We start from the raw sequence: 24,521 nt of genomic DNA on the forward strand, positions 1-24,521 counted from the left end.
AAATCAGGCAGAGATCAGTAAACAAGCAGACAAATGGATTATATATATATATATTTACAGGCTCTAGCAAGCTAGATACACCTAGCAAGGTCTATTGAGACCAATTAATCAGGCAAGGAATCAGAAATTCAGCACAGCTTATATAGCCTATGAGCAATTGGAAACAACCTCACTGTAGCTTACAGAGCACAAGAACGTTAACCCTTGCAGTTCTGCAACTGAAGAGAGGTACAATGAACAATAGCCCTAATTCACCCATCAGCGGCCACGTATGACTCCTATGCTACGCCCTGAATCAGCCCAGCACGGCATAGTTTGTGGCAATTAATCCCTTCCTTGTTACATATTCATTGGGAATTTCTGCACAAAATTACAATGCAGTTCTCATCTCTTATTAAAGCTTCACACAACAATATCCGGTCTGAAGGCATATAACTCACAGGGCTTTTCATAGGACAACACTGAAGATCTGACACTTTGATACAATGTAAAGTAGTCAGTGTACAGCTTGTATAAGTGTAAATTTGGTGTGCCCTCAAAATAACTCGGCACACAGCCATTAATGTCTAAACCACTGGCAACAAAAGTCAGTACACCCCTAAGTAAAAATGGACAAATTGTGCCCAAAGTGTCAATATTTTGTGTGGCCACCATTGTTTTCCAGCACTGCCTTAACTCTCTTGGGCATGGAGTACACTAGAGATTCACAGGTTGCCTCTTCCACTCCTCCATGACGACATCACAGAGCTGATGGGTGTTAGAGGCCTTGCGCTCCTTCACCTTCCGTTTGAGGATGCCCCACATATGCTGAATAGGGTTTAGGTCTGGAGACATGCTTGGCCAGTCCAACACCTTTACCCTCAGTTTCTTTAGCAAGGCAGTGGTAGTCTTGGAGGTATGTTTGAGGTCGTTATCATGTGGGAAGGAATCATGCTCTGCTTCAGTATGTCCCAGTACATGTTGGCATTCATGGTTCCCTCAATGAACTGTAGCTCCCCACAGCCAGCAGCACTCATGCAGCCCCAAACCATAACACCCCCACCACCCTGTTTGACTGTAGGTAAGACACACTTGTCTTTGTACTCCTCACCTGGTTGCCGCCACAGACGCTTGACACCATCTGAACCAAATAAGTTTATCTTGGTGTCATCATGAGGTGCAATGTTGAACTTCCAGTGACCAGTATGAGAGAGTGTGAGAGCGATAACACCAAATGTAACACACCTGCTCCCCATTTACACCTGAGACCTTGTAACACTAACGAGTCACATGACACCAGGGAGGGAAAATGGCTAATTGATTTAGACATTGATGGCTGTGTGTTGAGTTATTTTGAGGGCACACCAAATTTACTCTTTTATACAAGCTGTACACTGACTACTTTACATTGTATGAAAGTGTCAGTTCTTCAGTGTAGTCCCATGAAAAGATAGAATAAAATATTTACAAAATTTGTGAGGGGTGTACTCACTTTTGTGAGATATTGTACATGGCCTCACTATACACAGGGATTAGTACAAGTATATATCACATACATATACAGGTCCTTCTAAAAAAATTAGCATATTGGGATAAAGTTCATTATTTTCTGTAATGTACTGATAAACATTAGACTTTCATATATTTTAGATTCATTACACACCAACTGAAGTAGTTCAAGCCTTTTATTGTTTTAATATTGATGATTTTGGCATACAGCTCATGAAAACCCAAATTTCCTATCTAAAAAAATTAGCATATTTTATCCGACCAATAAAAGAAAAGTGTTTTTAATACAAAAAAAGTCAACCTTTAAATAATTATGTTCAGTTATGCACTCAATACTTGGTCGGGAATCCTTCTGCAGAAATGACTGCTTCAATGCGGCGTGGCATGGAGGCAATCAGCCTGTGGCACTGCTGAGGTGTTATGGAGGCCCAGGATGCTTCGATAGCGGCCTTAAGCTGATCCAGAGTGTTGGGTCTTGCGTCTCTCAACTTTCTCTTCCCAATATCCCACAGATTCTCTATGGGGTTCAGGTCAGGAGAGTTGGCAGGCCAACTGAGCACAGTAATACCATGGTCAGTAAACCATTTACCAGTGGTTTTGGCACTGTGAGCAGGTGCCAGGTCGTGCTGAAAAATGAAATCTTCATCTCCATAAAGCTTTTCAGCAGATGGAAGCATGAAGTGCTCCAAAATCTCCTGATAGCTAGCTGCATTGACCCTGCCCTTGATAAAACACAGTGGACCAACACCAGCAGCTGACATGGCACCCCAGACCATCACTGACTGTGGGTACTTGACACTGGACTTCAGGCATTTTGGCATTTCCCTCTCCCCAGTCTTCCTCCAGACTCTGGCACCTTGATTTCCGAATGACATGCAACAGTCCAGTGCTGCTTCTCTGTAGCCCAGGTCAGGCGCTTCTGCCGCTGTTTCTGGTTCAAAAGTGGCTTGACCTGGGGAATGCGGCATATATATATATATATATGAAAGGGGTTGTGTTACTTCAGCAAATAGCATTTATTATGTAAAGTTAATACAAGGCACTTACTAATGTATTGTTATTATCCATATTGCTGCCTGAATTAATTTTTCCATCACATTATACACTTCTCGTTTCCATGGTCACAACTAGTGTTGAGCGAATCGAGCTTTGGATTATAGATCCGAAGTTGATTAGTTCAAACATTTTGTTTTAATGTTGTCAGGAGACCCGTCTCAGTACAGCATTAAAATGTATTGCCTCAGTGTACGCAAAATTGGTTTCATCAGAAGTCGCGCAAGACTTTCGTGAATGAATTTGGTAATCAATTCTACATCTTTATAAACATTCAAAATTAGCAATCCGAAGTCGGGTTTGGTGCCGGCTGTTACTTCAGTACCAAATCCGACTGCGGATTGCTAATTTTAAATGTCTTTAGAGATGCAGAAGTGATTACCGAATTCATTCACAGAAGTCTGGAGCGGCTTCTGCTGAAAGCAATTTTGCCTACACGGAGGCAATACATTTTAATGCTGTACTGAGACAGGTCTCCGGACAGCATTAAAACTAAGTTTTTAAACGAATCGACTTCGGATCTATGATCCAAAGCTCGATTCGCTCAAGCCTAGTTACGACCACCCTGCAATCCATCAGTGGTGGTCATGCTTGCACACTATAGAAAAAAGCACCAGCATATGTGAGCTCCCATAGTACAGGTCACCAGAGTGTCCGGTACATTTACTTATAGTGTGCAATCACGGCCACCGATGCTGGATTGCAGGGTGGTCATAACCATGGAAATGAGCAGTGCATAATGTGATGGAAAAATGGATCTAGCCAGCAAAGCAAGCAATATGGATAGTAACAATACATTGTGAGGGAATTATAAAATGCTGACTTCACTTGTTATACATTCCGTATTTAAAATGGCTGCCAGCTGCTTCTCTCCCCCTTCCATCGAGTAAAGCTCACAGAGACTAAGATGACTCCTCCATCTGGGGACTGCACCTTGTGTACACAAGACAAGAATCCTGGGAAGGGAAGACCAACTTATATGGAACCAGCCAATCATGAACTGTCTAATGTACTATAACACATTGCCTATGTAAACCTATGTTGTGTGTCCTATATAAGGCATCACCCCGCCCTATTAAAAGAGAGAATCTTGGAAGTGCTCCAACTGAACAGTGTGTGTCAGTGTGTTCTTCCGGCGTGCACGCATTCCATTAATTAGGCTCAACGGCAGATCACCACATACGGTCTGAGATTAACCAAATCCATATCAGTTTGGCGCCTGAAACAGGGACTGTGTGTGGTTCGGTGGGGTCGTAGTCTTGTCCGGCTGTTGAAGGTCACCAAAGACAGGTAAATGTACTTGCTCAGAGTCTACATTGAACCTACCTGTCATTAAGGGTCATCTGCCGGTTGATTTGTGTGTATATTGTCTGCTGTTTCCGAGTCCGCCAGTGAGGGCGATACAAAGAGTCCTTACCAGAAGTTAAGTAGTAAGACTGTCTCTGGTTTAAGAGAGGGTGGCGGAATAAAATATACGCGCCATAAATAAGTGGTAGCGGGGATAAAAATATACGCGCCATAAATAAATGGTAACGGGGATAAAAATACACGTGCCATAAATAAGTGGTAGCAGGGATTAAAATATACGCGCCATAAGTAAATGGTAGCGGGAATAAAATATACGCACAATAAGTAAGTGGTAGCGGGAATAAAATATACGCGCCATAAGTGGTAGCGGGAATAAAATATACGCGCCATATGTGGTAGCGGGAATAAAATATACGAGCCATAAGTAAGTGGTAGCGGGAATAAAATATACGCGCCATAAGTAAGTGGTAGTGGGAATAAAATATACGAGCCATAAGTAAGTGGTAGCGGGGATAAAAATATACGCGCCATAAATAAGTGGTAGCGGGGATGAAAATATACGCGCCATAAATAAGTGGTAGCGGGGAAATAAGGAGGGCTGGGGATTAGTGAAGGTTGTTTAAGGGGAATACCCGAAACCAGACATAGGGTTAATTTTATTAAACCGGTAGCCCCAAACCTTCAGGTAATTAGATTGAACATTTATAGTCAGGTGGAGGAACCCCAGGGCCAGTCAATAAAGGAGGTGTAAGAGCGAGAAAGAGAGGCTGGACAAGATCCTATAGATTGCCCTTGGTGCCACCTCAAACAAGAGAGTAAGGCTGAGTTCACACGGGCGAGATTTCCGCGCGGGTGGAATGCGGGAGGTGAACGCATTGCACCCGCACTGAATCCAGCATCATTCATTTCAATGGGGCTGTGTACATGAGCGTTTTTTTTTCACGCATCACTTCTTCAATGCTTTAAAATCGCAGCATGCTCTATATTCTGCGTTTTTAACGCAGGACAGGCCCCATAGTAGTAAATGGGGCTGAGTGAAAATCGCAAGGTTACTAGGTGACAGTCTATTCACTGTATTATTTTCCCTTATAACATGGTTATAAGGGAAAATAATAGCATTCTGAATACAGAATGCATAGTAAAATAGCGCTGGAGGGGTTAAAAAAATAAAAAAAATTAACTCACCTTCTCCTCTTGATCGCGCAGTTCCCGGTCTCTTCTTTACTTCTTTAATGATGAATTACCGGCTAGGACTTGTGGTGACGTCAGATCACATGCTCCAACAACATGGTCCATTTTTAACCCCTCCAGCGCTATTTTACTATGCATTCTGTATTCAGAACACCGAACCCAAACCTGAACTTCTGTGAAGAAGTTCGGGTCTGGGTACCACAGTCGGTTTTTTATCACGCGCATGCAAAACACATTTCACCCGCACGATAAAAATTGAACATCGGAACGCAATCGCAGTCAAGACTGACTGCAATTGCGTACCTAATTGCGCGGGTTTGCCGCAATACACCGGGACGCATGCGGACCTAATCTGGACACGCCCGTGTGAACCCAGCCTAAGAAAGCTGGATATATAGGGAATAAAATAATTAAACTGAGGATTGAAGTGATGGCTAAGAATTGTCTTCATTTTGTTTACTATAGGGAGTGCAGAATTATTAGGCAAGTTGTATTTTTGAGGATTAATTTTATTATTGAACAACAACCATGTTCTCAATGAACCCAAAAAACTCATTAATATCAAAGCTGAATATTTTTGGAAGTAGTTTTTAGTTTGTTTTTAGTTTTAGCTATTTTAGGGGGATATCTGTGTGTGCAGGTGACTATTACTGTACATAATTATTAGGCAACTTAACAAAAAACAAATATATACCCATTTCAATTATTTATTTTTACCAGTGAAACCAATATAACATCTCAACATTCACAAATATACATTTCTGACATTCAAAAACAAAGCAAAAACAAATCAGTGATCAATATAGCCACCTTTCTTTGCAAGGACACTCAAAAGCCTGCCATCCATGGATTCTGTCAGTGTTTTGATCTGTTCACCATCAACATTGCGTGCAGCAGCAACCACAGCCTCCCAGACACTGTTCAGAGAGGTGTACTGTTTTCCCTCCTTGTAAATCTCACATTTGATGATGGACCACAGGTTCTCAATGGGGTTCAGATCAGGTGAACAAGGAGGCCATGTCATTAGATTTTCTTCTTTTATACCCTTTCTTGCCAGCCACGTTGTGGAGTACTTGGACGCGTGTGATGGAGCATTGTCCTGCATGAAAATCATGTTTTTCTTACCTTGCAGACTTCTTCCTGTACCACTGCTTGAAGAAGGTGTCTTCCAGAAACTGGCAGTAGGACTGGGAGTTGAGCTTGACTCCATCCTCAACCCAAAAAGGCCCCACAAGCTCATCTTTGATGATAGCAGCCCAAACCAGTACTCCACCTCCACCTTGCTGGCGTCTGAGTCGGACTGAAGCTCTCTGCCCTTTACCAATCCAGCCATCTGGCCCATCAAGACTCACTCTCATTTCATCAGTCCATAAAACCTTAGAAAAATCAGTCTTGAGATATTTCTTGGCCCAGTCTTGACTTTTTAGCTTGTGTGTCTTGTTCAGTGGTGGTCGTCTTTCAGCCTTTCTTACCTTGGCCATGTCTCTGAGTATTGCACACCTTGTGCTTTTGGGCACTCCAGTGATGTTGCAGCTGTGAACCGAGAGCAAGGCAGGTGGTATGACTCCGCAACCAGAAAAGAGTGCGTACGCAGAAGTCAAGATTAAGAAAATTGCATTTACTATCAATTAATAAAAGCAGGTTAACAATAAAACAGTATGAACAATTCAAGTCAAATACTACAACAATTTCCACCTTTGCTGTGTCCGTGTTCGCGGTGCGGACACTAAGGAATAGCAGTCCCAGGAACTATCCCTAACTGACCCTAACTTTCAAGCGGGTGCGCACCCCCCTTATCCCAGTGGTCCAAGTGGACCTCTTACAGTTTGTGGAAGTGCGCGGTGGGGCCCGATGTCGTCCTTTTCCTTTATAACCAGCGCAGGATCCGCAACAAAGAAGTCCTCCTCAGCAGGCCGGAAAACCAGATGGATATAATCCAGAATTTTACAGTGACTGTCCGGTACCTCGACAGCACTGTGAGTCTCTTTACTGTTTGGGGCAATCCAGTCAGCCCAATGTCAGCTCCACAGGTTAGCTGCTGCACACAGTCCTTTTTAACTTGGCTTCACTAAATGCACGGTCTCTTTATACTCCATCCGTCTCTAGACTGAAGTTCACACAGCTTGGCTGCACAGGAACGTCCTTTAGTATCTCCACACACGTCTTACACAGCACAGAACTTGCTTTCTATCTAGCCAAGATGGCAGCCGTTATAGTTTCAGTCCCTCTTCCTCATTCTTCCTGCTCACACTGAGGCAGGCTGACATCATAAGGGGCGTGTCACTTCAACACTTAACTGCTGTTTTAAAGAGCCACTACCACATTAATACACTTTCTCTATGGCAAACTTCAATGCAAATTGGTCCTATGCTGCCATCTACTGACCAAACGAATACTGCAGGCATTTACATTTATCTGTATTACTAGAATAGCATTATACATTAAATTTTAACACAAGTTTACCAGGATAACGAAACTTAGACACATTACATGACTGTTTCTTACATATTCCCCCCCACTTTAAGATTGGCAGTCCCTGCCAATGACTGAATATCCAGAGGGCTGTACTCTTATATGTAGAGTGGTAATGTACCGTTGTATGGCAGGCCAAATAAACTCGTCCTGCGCATACCGAACAGGGGGAATGCCAGCATTTGGTCTAGTGGTGCGTCTGAGAACCACTGGTATACTCTGGGGTACTGTAGCCATAGGCTGAGAAGGACCAGCAGACTCCGCATCATAGGGGGCACAGGCTGGGGGCACACTAGTCACAGGTGGAACATCCTCAGGAGCGGGGATTGGCCAACAATCATCCTCATCATCGTAAGCCCATTCCACACCACCAGTCTCGGACTGTGGGAGCTCGTTGACATTATCAGTTCCATCACAATTTGCTTCTTCAGATTGACACAGGCGCAACATATTTCTGTGAAGTACTCGGACACAATCAGTTCCTTCCTTCTGAACTTCGTACACAGGCCCATTTGCATACTTGCGGGCAACTACACGATATGGCACAGCCTCCCACCTGCTTTCCAATTTTCCTTGAGGCTTCTTGACACGTACCAGCACCAGGTCACCTGGCTGCAATGGTGCCCTTTGCACCGGGGTCTTATCAGGATGAGAATTTTCTTGCAGACGCTGTCGCACCAATCGATGAACTGTCTCAAGTCTCTGCCGGTGTGCTCGCACCCAGGAGGCTGGATCTCTTGGAGGGAACCCATCCACATCATTTAACTGTAACTCTCCGACACTTCGCCCAGACCGTCCAAAGAGGAGAGTATAAGGAGAATACCCCGTTGTAGAATGGACCTGATTGTTATAGGCCCACACCATCTCAGACAAGAACTGAGGCCACTGTAACTTCTTGTCCTCCTCCAAAGTCCGCATCATCTGTAGCAGAGTTCTATTAAATCGTTCGCAGGCTCCGTTTCCTTGGGGATGGTATGGAGTCGTGTGCGACTTCTTTATCCCGTAGATACGTTGAACTTCTTTCATTACATGTCCCTCAAAGCAAGCCCCTTGGTCAGAGTGGATGCGTTGTGGACACCCGTACACTCGGATGAAATCTTGGCATAGGGCTCGAGCTGCTGACTCAGCGGTCTGGTCCTTGGTGGCGGTCACCACCGCAAATTTGGTGAAGTGGTCCACCATTACGAGGCAGTACTGGTGCCCACTGTTGGATGGGCCCACCATTAGGTAGTCTATCATGACGATCTCTAAAGGTTCCTGGGTCACTATGGTTTGCAGGGGAGCTCTTTGTTCTATTGCCTTATGGATCTCACAAGTTCGACATCTATGACATACTTCTTCGACCATTTGACGGAGAGCTGGACAGTAAATCAGTCGCTGTAGCCACCGAAAGGTCTTCTCATGACCAAAATGTCCATTCTTATTATGAGCCTCAAGAGCCAATGATTGAGCCAGTTCACTAGGCACTACGATTTGGTAACAAATGTCGATTTCAGAAGGCAGATATACCTTTCGGCATAGCACTCCATTTTTCATCTCTAACTTTTCCCACTGACTCAGGACTAATAGCATTTCACGGGTCAGTCGTTCTCTTTCCTCTTTACAGGGCTTCTTGCCTTTCTCAACACACTTGATCATTTTCGCCAGCCCCTCATGGGCCTGCTGTATTTGCACCCATTCCTGTAGTGAGGGGCCAAAGAAAGGAGCCGTTTCGGTCCCTTCCACTGCACACTGCATAGCAGTGACCAAGGCTTGTGAAAATCTGCTGAAGTCAGGCATCTCCACATGCTCCAACTCATGATCCACGTCTCCGCTGGGGGCCTGGGTAGTTACCCTAGAAAGTCCATCGGCATTTTGGTTCTCCGTCTTGGACCGATACTTAATGCGGTAATTGAACTTAGACATTCGGGCTATCCACCTCTGCTCCAAAGCCCCGAGCTTGGCATTTTCCAGGTGAGCCAATGGGTTGTTGTCAGTCAGTACTAAGACTTCAGCTCCGGTCAAATACTCAGAGAATTTCTCAGTCATGGCCCATACCAGTGCCAACAGTTCTAACTTGAATGAACTATAATTGTCAGGGTTTCTCTCAGAATCTCGCAAGGATCGGCTGGCATACGCTATGACACGCTCTTGGCCATCCTGGAACTGAGATAGCACCGCTCCGAGACCATACAGGCTTGCATCGGTATATAGCTGGAAGGGCAAGTGGTAATCAGCATACGCCAAGATTGGGGCCGTTGTAAGAGCATCCTTCAATGCCTGGAAGGCGTGTTCCTGTTCAGGGCCCCATTTCACGGACCGGTTCTTCGGACCCCCGGCGGTGCCTCGTAGGAGAGCATTAAGTGGCGCTGCTACTCTAGCAAAGTCCTTAATAAACCGTCGATAGTAGCCGGCTACTCCCAGGAACGCCCTCACTTCTCGCAGGGTAGTCGGTGTCGGCCAGTCTTGAACAGCCGCTATCTTGTCCCTTGACGGCCTCACCCCTTCTCCTGATACACAATGACCCAAGTAATCAATTTCAGATTGGAACAACCGACATTTACTGGGTTTCAGTTTGAGCCCATGTTCCCGCAATCGTTGAAATACTTGTCCCAACTGGCGGAGATGGTCCTCAAAGGTTGCAGAGTACACTATAATGTCATCCAAGTAGATGAGAGTGAATTCAAAGTTGAAGTCACCAAGACATTTCTCCATCAATCGTTGAAACGTTCCAGGTGCATTTGTCAATCCAAAGGGCATCCGGTTAAATTCGTATAGTCCCATGGGCAAGATAAAGGCTGTCTTTTCCTTATCTTTCTCGGCCATTGGCACCTGCCAATACCCACTAGCCAGGTCTAGTGAGGAGAAGTAGCGGGCTCTTCCTAGTGCTGAAAGGGACTCCTCAATCCGAGGTAAGGGGTAGGAATCTCGTACGGTGCAGGTATTCAACTTTCGATAGTCTACGCAAAACCGAATGGACCCATCTTTCTTCCTTACTAGTACCACTGGAGCTGCCCAGGGACTTTGGCTTTCTTGAATGATCCCACCCTGCAGCATCTGGGTCAACAGTTCTTTCACCTCCTGATACATCTGTGGAGGAATTTGTCGGTAGCGCTCTCTGATTGGAAGGGTGTCTCCTGTGGGAATCTCATGGTAGATCCCTGTTGTACATCCAAAATCTTCAGCATGACGTGCAAAGGTTGTGCGGTTTTCCCATAACAGTTCATCTACCTTCCGGATCTGTTCCAGAGAACACGAAGAAGTCTCTATCTTCATCTGTTCTCGAATTGCACCGCCATTCCATTTAAGGGTGGGGTTCTCGCCTTCCCCCATAGACACGGTTACGGCCCATTCACCTCGTTCAGCCGGCCTCAACTGCATCGGGGTCGCTTTCCTCACTTCCTCCGGAGTCACATAGAGGTTAGCCAGCAGCCTTCCTGGGGCTAGGTCTACACTCTGATCCTGAGTGTTCACACATCGGAGGGGTACTCTCCCATTGCGGACTACTGCCAAGGAACGGGCTACTAGCGGATCAACACTTCTTCCGGCTGTCGGCAGTGGTTCTATCAACACAGCTATGCCCTCTAGTTTCCTACAGGTGCCTACAGGCATGGACACTATCATCTCCCGTCTGGGTGGCAACGTAACTTTTGTATGCAGAGGGACCGAAATTCGAGCAAGAGGACACTGTGCATCTGAACTTTTCTGTAAGCCACATGTTCGGACCAGCCGCTGGAAGGCCGTTTGAGTAGGCCGATGGCTAGTGGTTTCTCTCCAATAACCGTGACCTTTCTTTTCAAAGAGAATCTGATCCAATTCTTTTAACACATTCATCCCCAAGATGACAGGGACCTTTACTTCATGTGACTCCTGTACTACCACAATGCCTTTCTTGCCTATATCTTGGCCACATAATCTGACATTCATCCAGGCCACTCCCACCACCGGTACTGGTAACTGATTAGCTGCGACCACTCGTATGAATGTATGGGGATCATATTTCACATGTCGCTGAAAATACCGTTCGTAACAGTCTCTGCTCAGGGTCGTTACTTGGGAACCCGTGTCAATCATCCCGGTAACCGGAATACCTTCCAATTCCATCTGTATGATGGGACTTGCAGCGATCAGATCCTCTTCAGGGCATTCTCCTCTCATAGTCTCCTCAGTTTCCCCTACTGCCCGCCCTACTGCAGGAGGGGATTTCAGTTTTAACGGCGGTCTCTCATAAGCTTGTCGCTGCTCTGGACATCTAGCAGCAATGTGGCCCACGCGTCCACACTCCCAGCAGCGTATTTCCCGTCGCTCTGGCCATCGGTTTGGGCCCCTTCGGTAAGCCCCATCGCTCTCTCCTGAGAGTTGTACTACATTATTGGGACCCCTTCGGTAGGTCCTATCCTCATCCCTCCAGTAGGGTTGTGGGTGATTCTGACCTTCTTGGTGTGAACGGCCCACCCCTTCGTCTCTAGTTTTCTGGAGGCCTGCAATTCTCATAGAATTCTCATTACAATTGGTTTGTAGGTGTTCCATTTGCTCTTGCAATTTCTGCATTACTGTAAGTATCTCTTTAACTGTCCCTTTTTCCACTGTTTCTGGGCCAGAGCTAGCCCCCTACGACAATGTAACTCCAACTGCGGTCTGAGGCTTCTGAACCATACTATTGGCACGTGAGATGGCCTCCACCTGTACGTCATGAAATTTAGCATCAGTCTCCCGTCGTATAAAGTCCTGCATAGCAACAGTCAAACTGCCATCACGGATCCCCAGAACAAACTGGTCACGGAGTGTCCGATCAGGGTTACAGAAGGCTGGTGAGCCCCCTCTTTCCTTCCCTTGAATATCACGGAGCAGTTCTTGTAGGGCATTTGCATACTGAGGGAGACTTTCATTCTCCTTTTGTACCCTCTGAAAGAACCGTGCCTGCAGGGACCCCAGCAATGCGGTTTCTCCATAAATAGTCTCTAGAATCTGGACAACTTGCTCAAATGTCTGTCTTTGTTCAAATGGCCGCAATATCACTGTAGTCTTAGCATCTCCTTGTAATGTCAATATGGCTAGCTCTACTAGTACTTCTGGTGCGGTCTGGTACATGCGCTGTACCATTCGTATCTGCTCTGCCCACACACTCACAGACATATTATTGCCATCAAACTTTGCTAACTGACTCATTACAGCCCCTGCTGGCATTCTTCCTCCAGCACCATCCCTCCTAACGGGTGCGTCGCCGTCCATTCTGGTAGGCGGATCCTGCCGACTACGCCAATTTGTGAACCGAGAGCAAGGCAGGTGGTATGACTCCGCAACCAGAAAAGAGTGCGTACGCAGAAGTCAAGATTAAGAAAATTGCATTTACTATCAATTAATAAAAGCAGGTTAACAATAAAACAGTATGAACAATTCAAGTCAAATACTACAACAATTTCCACCTTTGCTGTGTCCGTGTTCGCGGTGCGGACACTAAGGAATAGCAGTCCCAGGAACTATCCCTAACTGACCCTAACTTTCAAGCGGGTGCGCACCCCCCTTATCCCAGTGGTCCAAGTGGACCTCTTACAGTTTGTGGAAGTGCGCGGTGGGGCCCGATGTCGTCCTTTTCCTTTATAACCAGCGCAGGATCCGCAACAAAGAAGTCCTCCTCAGCAGGCCGGAAAACCAGATAGATATAATCCAGAATTTTACAGTGACTGTCCGGTACCTCGACAGCACTGTGAGTCTCTTTACTGTTTGGGGCAATCCAGTCAGCCCAATGTCAGCTCCACAGGTTAGCTGCTGCACACAGTCCTTTTTAACTTGGCTTCACTAAATGCACGGTCTCTTTATACTCCATCCGTCTCTAGACTGAAGTTCACACAGCTTGGCTGCACAGGAACGTCCTTTAGTATCTCCACACACGTCTTACACAGCACAGAACTTGCTTTCTATCTAGCCAAGATGGCAGCCGTTATAGTTTCAGTCCCTCTTCCTCATTCTTCCTGCTCACTCTGAGGCAGGCTGACATCATAAGGGGCGTGTCACTTCAACACTTAACTGCTGTTTTAAAGAGCCACTACCACATTAATACACTTTCTCTATGGCAAACTTCAATGCAAATTGGTCCTATGCTGCCATCTACTGACCAAACGAATACTGCAGGCATTTACATTTATCTGTATTACTAGAATAGCATTATACATTAAATTTTAACACAATTTACCAGGATAACGAAACTTAGACACATTACATGACTGTTTCTTACACAGCTCTGAAATATGGCCAAACTGGTGGCAAGTGGCATCTTGGCAGCTGCACGCTTGACTTTTCTCAGTTCATGGGCAGTTATTTTGCGCCTTGGTTTTTCCACACTCTTCTTGCGACCCTGTTGACTATTTTGAATGAAACGCTTGATTGTTCGATGATCACGCTTCAGAAGCTTTGCAATTTTAAGAGTGCTGCATTCCTCTGCAAGATATCTCACTATTTTTGACTTTTCTGAGCCTGTCAAGTCCTTCTTTTGACCCATTTTGCCAAAGGAAAGGAAGTTGCCTAATAATTATGCACACCTGATATAGGGTGTTGATGTCATTAGACCACACCCCTTCTCATTACAGAGATGCACATCACCTAATATGCTTAATTGGTAGTAGGCTTTCGAGCCTATACAGCTTGGAGTAAGACAACATGCATAAAGAGGATGATGTGGTCAAAATACTCATTTGCCTAATAATTCTGCACGTAGTGTATAGAGGTATTTTATACTGGCATACATTATGGGGACATTAGCTCAACTGTGGGCACTAAGCAGGGGTATTTCATGTACTGTCATATTATAGGGAGAATTATTACTACTAGGGGGTATTATGGGGAGCTTTACTACTACTGGGGGGCTATGAGGAACATGATTACTAGTATGGGCACTATAGGGGCACTATTACTACTAAGTGTGCTCTGGCAGAGAATTATTTCTATTGGTGGGATTTTGGGGGGCACTGTTACTTTGGGGGGCAACCTGGCATAGTATCAGCTTAGCACAATTATTTTTGGGGGACATTATCTTTATACTATTAGTGTCTGGGCGCAGTTATTTTTTAGAGCACTGTGTGCCAAGAATTGTTCCTGCAGTATAGTATTGGGGGTTGCAGGAAAGGGTGTTCAGAAGATGTGAAGATGATGGAAATGTGGGAAACTAATGTCTGTTTGTCAATCTCTGCAGAGACAGGAGATGGCAGAAAAATCATCATGGTGGTCTGGTCTGAATGGAGAAGATGAGGAAAGAGAACGTCTACAACATCACTGGATGTAAGAGGTATGGGGCGCTATGTAGGAGAGGAGATGCTCCGGCTCCTCCCCCTGCCATTTGCAGAAGGAGGATTCAGAGCTGGGTGAGGAAGGCCAGGGGGGGCAGCAGGCCACGGGCGGGTGGCAGATGGTGGGGGAACCACAGGCCTTGAGCAGGGTCTGGGGAGGGAGGAGAGTGGAGGAGCTTCCTGGCTGTAGCCGGCTGTCTATTGTATAATGTGAAGCAGGCAGTGCAGCCAGGACAGACCCCCCCCCCCCCCTCTCCTTATGATGTGTAGAGACAGGCCTCAACAATAGAATTTCAGCTGTACAACGTTTGTTGGGAGTGGCCTATTATATGTGGGAGGGGCTTTTAATAATGGGCGGGGCTAAAAATGGGCCACTTGACTGGATTTGCCCCCCAGGACGAAGGCTGCAAGCCCTCCCCTGGTGGAGGAGAATTTCCCCAACTAGGTACAGTACTCCTGAACTTTCCCCGGGATATAGAATGCTGCTTCCTTAGTCTTTACACAAACACCTCAACTAATCACTCTGCCTGTGAGGATTGGAAGGCTAGATACCCCATAGTTACCAAAACCTCAAAGCCCAGTGAAGGTCTGACCATATACCCCGGTAATTACACCTGTTACACAAACTATGGGAAAGGGAAAAGGTTCTTAGGAAACTTTACAATAGGGTACTGTTCTACCTACAGTAACCTGACAGGAGAAGAAACACAGAATCAGGTGCAATCCCTTGGTGACATCTATTGGATCTATGGGATATGAAAATCAGAACCCAGTTAGAAGGTAACTGGACTGGTGAATGTGCTTTAGCAAAGGCCATTATGCCCTTGCACATCCTAGGAGAGAAGACCCCTATGGCAGAAAATAAACGAAGGAAAAGGGAAGTTTCCCCAAGAGGAAGCTTTGATCCACATGTATATATAGATACCATTGGAGTCCCAAGGGGGGTACCAAATGAATTTAAAGCCAGAGATCAGGTAAAGGCAGGATTTAAGTCCTCAATTCCTATAATTACCATTAATAAAAATGTTGATTGGATAAATTACATATACTACAACCAGCATAGGTTTGTGAACTACACTAGGGATGCTCTGAAAGGCCTAGCAGAACAATTGGAAACCACCTCACGGATGACATTTCAAAATAGACTAGCTCTAGACATGGTTTTGGCAGAGAAAGGTGGGGTCTGTAAGATGCTTCCTGATGCTGGTGTATGCTGCGCGTACTGTATATTACAGACAATACTGGTCCAAATGAGTAGGTCACTCTAGCCATTAAAAAGTTGGAGGATTTGTCAACAGAACTAAAAAAAGAACTCAGGGATTATAGACCCCTGGGACCAGTACTTTAGTTGGATGAATGGGTGGCAGAAGATTCTTGCCCAAATAGAGATTATGGTTCTAATAATCCTGGTTATCCTAGCATTAGTAGTGTGTTGTGACCTGCCTTGTATCCGGAAGGTGATGGAGAAGACTGTTGAGGTAACCACACCCACCTTCTTCCAATATGATGACACAGAAACAGAAAAACCCTACACTCTCCTACAGTCACTTCTAGTTAATTATCGAGTCATTCAACCATGAGGGATAGACATTTGACTTTTCTATGAGAAAAGTCTGTAACAAGGGGGGTGATGGACAAGCCATCACTCGTCTAACGTGCAGCATTCAAAGAGTTCCTAGGCACATAGAGACAGATGTGGTAGGACAACTCATCTAGGGACAGTAAAATGGCATTTTAAGGGGGGACTGTGAGGGAATTATAAAATGCTGATTTCACTTGTTATACATTCCTTATTTAAAATGTCTGCCAGCTCCTTCTCTCCCCCCTTCCATCTAGTAAAGTTCACAGAGACTAAGATGACTCCTCCATCTGGGACTGCACCTTGTGTACACAAGACAAGAATCCTGGGAAGGGAAGACCAACTTATATGGAACCAGCCAATCATGAACTGCCAAACGTACTACAGCACATTGCCTATGTAAACCTATGTTGTGTGTCCTATATAAGGCATCAACCCGCCCTATTAAAAGAGAGAATCTTGGAAGTGCTCCAACTGAACAGTGCGTGTCAGTGTGTTCTTCCGGCGTGCACGCATTCCATTAATTAGGCTCAATGGCAGATGACCACATACGGTCTGAGATTGACCAAATCCATATCAACATTGGTAAGTGCCTTGTATTAACTTTCTTTACATGCAGCTCAATACAATGAGATATCTTGTCATTGTAATAATTACATAACATACCGTAGTTGTCTACTTGCGTGTATATATAGCAGCCAGTGGATATGTATTTTTCCTGTTAGAAGGGCGAGGGTGTTAACATCCCTTGTAGCTCTTTCTGATAAATGAAGATCACTCCCACTGGGTGTTCACTGGAGAATGTTACTTTCATTTCTTCCTTCTGCTGTCAGCTATGGCGACTGCTGGTCTAAGAAAGGAGCTTGAATGTTCCATCTGTCTGAACACTTTTACTGATCCTGTAACCCTGAGATGTGGACACAACTTCTGCCGGGTCTGTATAGATCAGGTCCTGAATACACAGGAGGAGTCTGGGGTTTATTCCTGTCCTGAATGTAGAGAAGAGTTTCGGGAGCGGCCTGCACTGCAGAGGAACATAAATCTACATAATGTAGCAGAACGTTTCCTGTCTACTCAATCACATCAGAAGGAGGTCACTGGGATCTGCTGCACTTACTGTATTCACTCTCCTGTACCTGCTGTTAAATCCTGTCTGATGTGTGAGGCTTCTCTGTGTGATAATCACCTGAGAGTTCACAGCAAGTCAGCAGAACATGTCCTAACTGAGCCCAGCACTTCTCTGGAGAGCAGTAAATGTTCTGTCCATAAGAAGATCCTGGAATATTACTGCACTGAGGACTTGGTTTGTATCTGTGTGTCTTGCAGTTTAGCTGGAGAACATCGGGGACACCGGGTGGAGATGCTGGATGAGGCCTCTCAGAAGAAGAAGGAGAAACTGAGAAATGTTCTACAGAAACTCATCACAGACAGAATGGAAACTGATCAAAGAGTTAAAAGTCTGGAGGAGCACAGGGGAAAAGCCCTAGCAAAAGCAGCTGGAGAAGAAAAAAGAGTCATGGCCCTGTTTAAAGGTATCAGGGGACAGCTGGATGACCTGGAGAAGAAGGTCCTGAGTGACATTTCCAGGCAGGAAGAACAGGTCTCACTGTCACTGTCTGATATGATCGAGAAGCTGGGAATAAAGAAGGACGAGCTGTCCAGGAAGATGAGACACATTGAGGAGCTGTGTAACATGACTGATCCACTGACTGTCTTACAGGAACCAGACACAGGTGACTTGTGTGATCCTGATGAGAACATAGGGGGAAATAAGACACATGATGTAGATGTGGCTGTAATTACAGATATTTTACATGCAGGGATATCTCATATAGTCACATATCTGCAGACCATCTCACCTAAAAATCTAAAAGAAATGCCCAGTCATGCAGAAACGGCAGCTCTTAAGCCGCGTCAGCGAGTAGTGCTGAGAAAGATTTACTCTTTCAACACAGCTGTTCGCAGACGGCGTTTTAAAAACGGTAGGTCCTCCTTCATGTGACCCCACACCACTGTGTCCGTTGTTCCTTTTTCCGTGATTTTCTGCGGACCCATTGACTTTCAATGGGTCCGTGTAAAATTCGGCTAATGAACTGTTTGTCATCCGCGTCCGTGATCCGCGTTTCAAGTCCGTAAAAAAAAAATATGACCTTTTTCACTGACAACGGTTCGCGGACCCATTCAAGTCAATTGTTCAGTGTAAAAACACGGAGGCACACAAGATTGTCATCCGCGTCCGCGTCCGTTTTTTTCCTATCATTTGCATGGCAAACTTGACTTTGATTTTTTTTTTACTTTCCTTCATGTCTGGAGATCCTCCAAAAATAAAGGAAGACACATGGAAACAAAAACGGACACGGATCACGGAACAACGGAACCCCTTTTTGCGGACCGCAAAAAAATAATGTTGTGTGCATGAGGCCTAACAGGAATGACTAGGAGATTTGCCAACTCTTCTTGGAGTAAAGACTGTATTAGACTGTCCGATAATGTACCAGATCATCACTAACGAGGGTTCATAGGAACACCCATTAGCAACGGTCTGCCAGTATAATACTGCCGCCGATTACACGATGAATGAGCAGATTCTTGTTTATCAGGCAATCCAGGTTTTTAAGCAGGCTTAAAAAATCATTGCTTGCCGGCAGATCGTGTTGTCTAATCACAATCTACTGCTGGCAAACAACAAGTCAATATGGGGATGAGAGATGGCATTAGCAATCTATTCTCCCTATACTGTGGAGGAGATCAGTGCAGTGGTCTCCTCTACTAACGAGCAGGCAATTGCCAGGAAGGAACGCTTCCCTCCCGACAATTTGAATGCAATACAGCTTCCCCTGTTTTCCTGGGCAAGATCAGGGTTGCCAACCAGAATTTTTCTTCTTTCGGGACAGCTTCATGCTGCATTATGTGTATATTAAAGGGATGGTGCCATAAAGTACTTTTCACTCTAAAGTTTTTCATCAAACACTCCAGCTCCTGTTGCTCCTTGGATCTTTTGTTTTGTTTTTTTTTTTGTTTTTTTCAATTTCACCTCATTTGCTTTTCTCTTATCCTGCCATACTCGAATGCTACTGGTTTGTCATGAGACTGCTGTCCCTTCGTGCCTTAGGGCAGTGAGATGAGTCCTGACTCCTGACACTGTGATCCACAGCTATATGACACTAACCAGTTAATTTTCAATCTTCACATATTCAAAATGCTCATTTGTTAGATAGATAAACAATAATGCATTTTGCACTATCTATTTATCCAGGGGCGTAGCTTTAGGAAGTGCAGAGGTAGCAGTCGCTACTGGGCCCAGGAGCCTGAGGGGGCCCAAAGACCCTTGTGCCACATAAGACACTGGCATTATAGAAAGTGCATGCTGGTCAAGTTACACCTCTGGTGGGAGGGAAGGGGTTAGGTCAAGTATTTGGCTTGGCAGGAAAGGGGGGGGGGGTGTAGTTAAAATTTTTGCTTCAGACAGCACGAAGACTATGGGCCAGATCTATCATTACAATTACATCTTACTCCACTTTTACATCTGTCCAAAGTCAGATTTATGAACGGCCCTTTAATACTGTGATAAATATGGTTTGACGGTAGCAGTTTATCAGTCAGTAAGCAGCTTTACAAAAGTCGCACGTCTTTACGATAAAGTCGCATGTTCTATTAACAAGTCGCATAAGATAAGCATGGACCTCCACTGGAGTGAAATTGCACAATTTTTTGCGACTTTTTAAATTGTCGCAATAGTAAATCTATCTAGAGATTTATTTACATAAGAAAACACGCCCACTTTCAGAAAACTGGCGAGCATAGTGCAGAGCCAATAAAAGTCTCACATTTTTGCGCAGTTTTAGCGATTGCGCAAAAATTTGAGAATTTTTCACTCAATTATTTTGACTTGAGTTAATGATAAATCAGGACCTATGTGCTTCCCTGGCCACAAAGCACTGAGGGAAGGGGGACCCAAGCTGAACTCGTGCACCAGGGCCCATGAGCCATTAGCTACGCCCTGTACCTATCTCTATCTATTGTCTATCTATTTATTCATTCCTAACTGACATGTACCTGACACTGCACACAGAGTGTGTGGAGAAGAAGTTCTCTGAACTTGTGCGTCCTCTATAAAAAGGCTCCACTACAGGACGTAACCAACAGCAACTGAAATGGAAAATAATTTACCACAGGACACAATGGTGGGCTGTTTTGATAAATGGTGGTTTTTAGGTAAAGTGATATAACAGCGATATCTGTTGGGTGGGATACATTTATATTAGTGGCACAACCCGTTTTAGGGTACTTTCACACTAGCGATTTAGTTTTTTCAGGTATTGAGTTCCATCATTGGAGCTCAATACCAGAAAAAAATGATCAGTTTTATCCTAATGCATTCTGAGTGGAGAGCATTCCGTTCAGGATGCATCAGTTCAGTTCTCTTACGTTTTTTGGACGGAGAAAATACCGCAGCATGCTGCAGTTCTCTCTCCGGCTAAAAATACTGATCACTTGCCGGATCCGGCATTAATTTACATTGAAGTGTATTAGTGCCGGATCAGGCATTAAGTGTAAAACGTATATGGCTTTCCTGTCTGTGCATGCGCAGACCTTTAAAAATGCAAAGTAAAGATTAATACCGGATGCGGACCCATTCACTTCAATGTGGCAGCAAAAGATGCGGACAGCACTCCGTGTGCTGTCCATATCCGTTGCTCCGTTCCGTGGTCCGCAAAAAAAAAAAAAAACCTGTCCTATTCTTGTCCGTGCTTTGCAGACAAGAATAGGCAGCTATATTAAAGGCTGTCCATACCGTACCGCAAATTGCGCAACGCACACGGACACCATCCGTGTTTTGCGGACCACAAAACACACAACGGTCGTGTGCATGAGGCCTCATTAGTATTCACTTCAGTGCAATGAAGCTGTGTAGTCCTTTCATTTGCTATGGGTTAGGCCTCATGCACACGACCGTAGTTCGTATATAAGGCATCACCCCGCCCTATTAAAAGAGAGAATCTTGGAAGTGCTCCAACTTAACAGTGTGTGTCAGTGTGTTCTTCCAGCGTGCACGCATTCCATTAATTAGTTTGGGTCCGCATCCGAGCTCCATTCCGAGGCCCTGCAAAAAAAATATAGCATGTCCTATTCTTGTCCGTTTTGCGGACAAGAATAGGCATTTCTACAATGGGCCGCCTGTTCCATTCCGCAAATTGCAGAAGGCACACGGACGGCTTCCATTTTTTGCGGATCCGCGGTCACGGTCCTGTGCATGAGGCCTTAGGGAGGGGCCTTCTTCCAGACATTTACTAAGCAAATTATTTTATAGCTTATAGCAGAAAAGTTAAACTTTTGCTTATGGCAGAAAGTTTTAACTTTTATTTTCCATCTTTTCTTTTACCATAAAAAAAAGCTGGTAAGTAAAAGTTCAATTTCTCTGTCATAACCAGAAAGAAGTTTAAAAAAAAAAAATGACAGCATGCACTCGGCCTGTAGGCAAGGAGGACGCTCGCTCGGCCGCTCCTTCCTCAGTGCGCCTGCGCCGGGTGTAGATGAGACATCATCGGCGCAGGCGCATTGAAGGAGCGGCCAAGCGAGCGTCCTCCTATCAGTGCGCCTGCGCCAACTGAAGACCGGTACGGCGCAGGCGCGAGATTTAGAACGCAGACAGGGCTAGCCAGGGGAACGAGAGCGCTCGCTGGCCCTGTCAATCAACAGGAGGAGGGGGCGTTTTTTTTTAAAGCAGGATGCGGCTGCTACTTGCTGGTAGAGAGGTAATTTACATATTATAAAAGTGCCGTTTTTAAAGAAACTACTGAATGAAAAAGGGTAAGAGCACTATATAGTGAAAAATCGCAGTATAAGGATTTTAAGTAGCTCAAAAACAAAAAATGACTTTTGGGGGGTGACAGAAGCCCTTTAAATTTAGCTCTGCCTTTCCCTTACTGAAAACACATCCATGCTTGGCAGAGCCGTGTATGATTGTACGTTTATGGAGAAGTGGGGAAGAATAGCTATTGAAGGAGTACGGCCACCCTAATTCTCTCCTGCACCTCACACCTATCATTATGTGCTTTTGATATTAAACGCTACTGATCAATGACTGACTTATTGTTATTATGATTTATGTACAATAAAAATCAATGATAAGAAAACATGGCATGTGAGCGTTCTGGTCATCTGTGCTGTGAGTAGAATTTGACTCAATGACAAACCACTTGTCATATAACAGATGGCTCTATCACCTAAAGACTTACCTTGCAGCTACAAAGCCAAAACTTCCAACGTTGACCCAACAAGAAAAAAACATGTCATATTTGACCCATGTGTGTTGTAAACCGTTTATTCACGTTCCCTCAAAAATATTACGCTTCCGGTACACCATAATAATCACTAAAGTTAAAATATCAACCGGACATAAGGTGACCAGTGTGAATCCATTAATGGTTGTACTCTGCTCATATTTCTCATATCAAGTCCACCCATCTCTTACTTATTCATTATTAAAGGGAGTCTGTCACCACTATATGACAATATACAGCGCTTACATGGCTCTGTAGCACACCTATACATGAATATAATGGTACTTTTGTTATTTTCTTTAGACTTGCAGAAGCAGGTAGTGGTGACAGACTCCCTTTAACACGACTTTCTTCTGCTTGAAATATACACCTATTAAAAAGCCAACCATCTTGCCTGCTGCCTGGAGCTAATGTCACGGATGCGGTGTGGGTGGAAAACTCCACACCGAGCACAGGAGGAAAGGGGATAGGAACTAGGCCTGGAAACTAGGGTAAAGGAGAAGGTCACCTCCTAGAACAACCCTAATCCATTGGGCGTTGCCTAGCAGCTCATGGAGAAGGACGCGTGATCGCCAAGCTCCGCTACAATTCTGCACCATTAGGGGCCTTGAGTCCACAGCACAGACCCCCACATGGGCAAGAAGCCACCACAGGGGGCCATACCTTCTCCGAACCCCCTCCACCGAGGAATGCTTCAGGACATCGTCCTGCGCTCAGGACAGAGCGCGCCGCCATCTTAACCCGCCCGACCTGGCTGCCCCTGCAGAAGCGCTCCCTCAGCACTGCAGTGAAGCACGGGACCGAGAGACACCAGGCTGGAGCTCCCAGCACCGACTAACATGGCCATAGAGACCAGACAGCCTCTCCACCGTCGCCTTGGACGTGGGCCCAGTAGGAAACCCTCGATCCCAAGATGGCGCCTGCATGTGCCAAACCACAGATAACGGGGGAGGCCCCCTAAGGTCAGTGCCCAGTGGTGTTACTCTGAACTCCTTCAGCCATCCTCCCCCCGCCTTTCTCTCCTTGCAGAAAGGGACCCCCAGATGTGCCCAATGCAGTGGCAGTGCCCTCTGCCTCCATCTCCACTCTGGAACCTGAGGATGACATAGGGGCTACCCTCTCCATGCAGCAGTACGCTGGCCCTACCCCTGCACACTCCCCATACTCTGACCACGGCACCTATAGCGGCCTTTCCCCCCTGGGCTGGGCTTTCATACTCTCCCAGTTGCCCACTAAAGGGGACTTCCAGGCTCTGGTTACAGAGGTCACGGCAACATGCCGCTATGAAATCTCCACAGTTCGGCGCCACCTACACTCTATTGCCACCCGGGTGGAGACCATAGAGAAAGATCACAAGGTCACTCAGTCCTGTGTCTCTCAACTCCATGCCTCAGTGTCCTCACAAGTCACAGGTCTCCGCAAGTTGCAGCGTCATACAGAGGACTTAGACAATTGTGGGAGGAAGAATAATATCAGAATTCATGGCCTCCCGGAGCCCCCAGGGGAGGAGGACATACAGGGAATCCTGGACGCGGTCTTCAACAAAATTATGCGGGACTCCCCATCTCATACCACTAAGCTGGACAGGGCCCACAGAGCTCTCTGACCCAAAGGATCCACCCCCCAACCCAGGGACATTATTTGCTGCGTTCACGACTTCACCCGGAAAGTGGCAATCATGATGAAAGCCAGGGACTCCCGATTTGTGTATTTCCGGGGGCTAAGGTCCAGCTTTTCCATCACTTGTCGTGGATTACGCAGCAGAAACGTCACCACGTTCCCCCTTTGCTGGATACCCTGAGGGACCATCAGATCTCGTACCGCTGGGGTTCCCCTTTTCCCTGAACACCCGGATAAATGGGCGCACTGTGGCTTTATGCTCCT

General features: G+C 45.6%; 1 protein-coding gene across 1 annotated transcript in view; it reads left to right on the forward strand.

Moving 5' to 3' along the window:
- Positions 1-17,064: 17,064 nt before the first annotated feature.
- Positions 17,065-24,521, forward strand: part of LOC122928519 (E3 ubiquitin/ISG15 ligase TRIM25-like) — a 52,791-nt gene continuing 45,334 nt past the window's right edge. The window contains exon 1 of the mRNA XM_044281441.1: positions 17,065-18,086. Within this exon, the coding sequence (XP_044137376.1) occupies positions 17,189-18,086 (898 nt within the window). The 5' untranslated portion in view covers positions 17,065-17,188. The remainder of the gene's footprint in view (positions 18,087-24,521) is intronic.

This window comes from Bufo gargarizans, chromosome 2 (assembly GCF_014858855.1).
Source record: "Bufo gargarizans isolate SCDJY-AF-19 chromosome 2, ASM1485885v1, whole genome shotgun sequence".
Taxonomy (NCBI): Eukaryota; Metazoa; Chordata; class Amphibia; order Anura; family Bufonidae; genus Bufo; species Bufo gargarizans.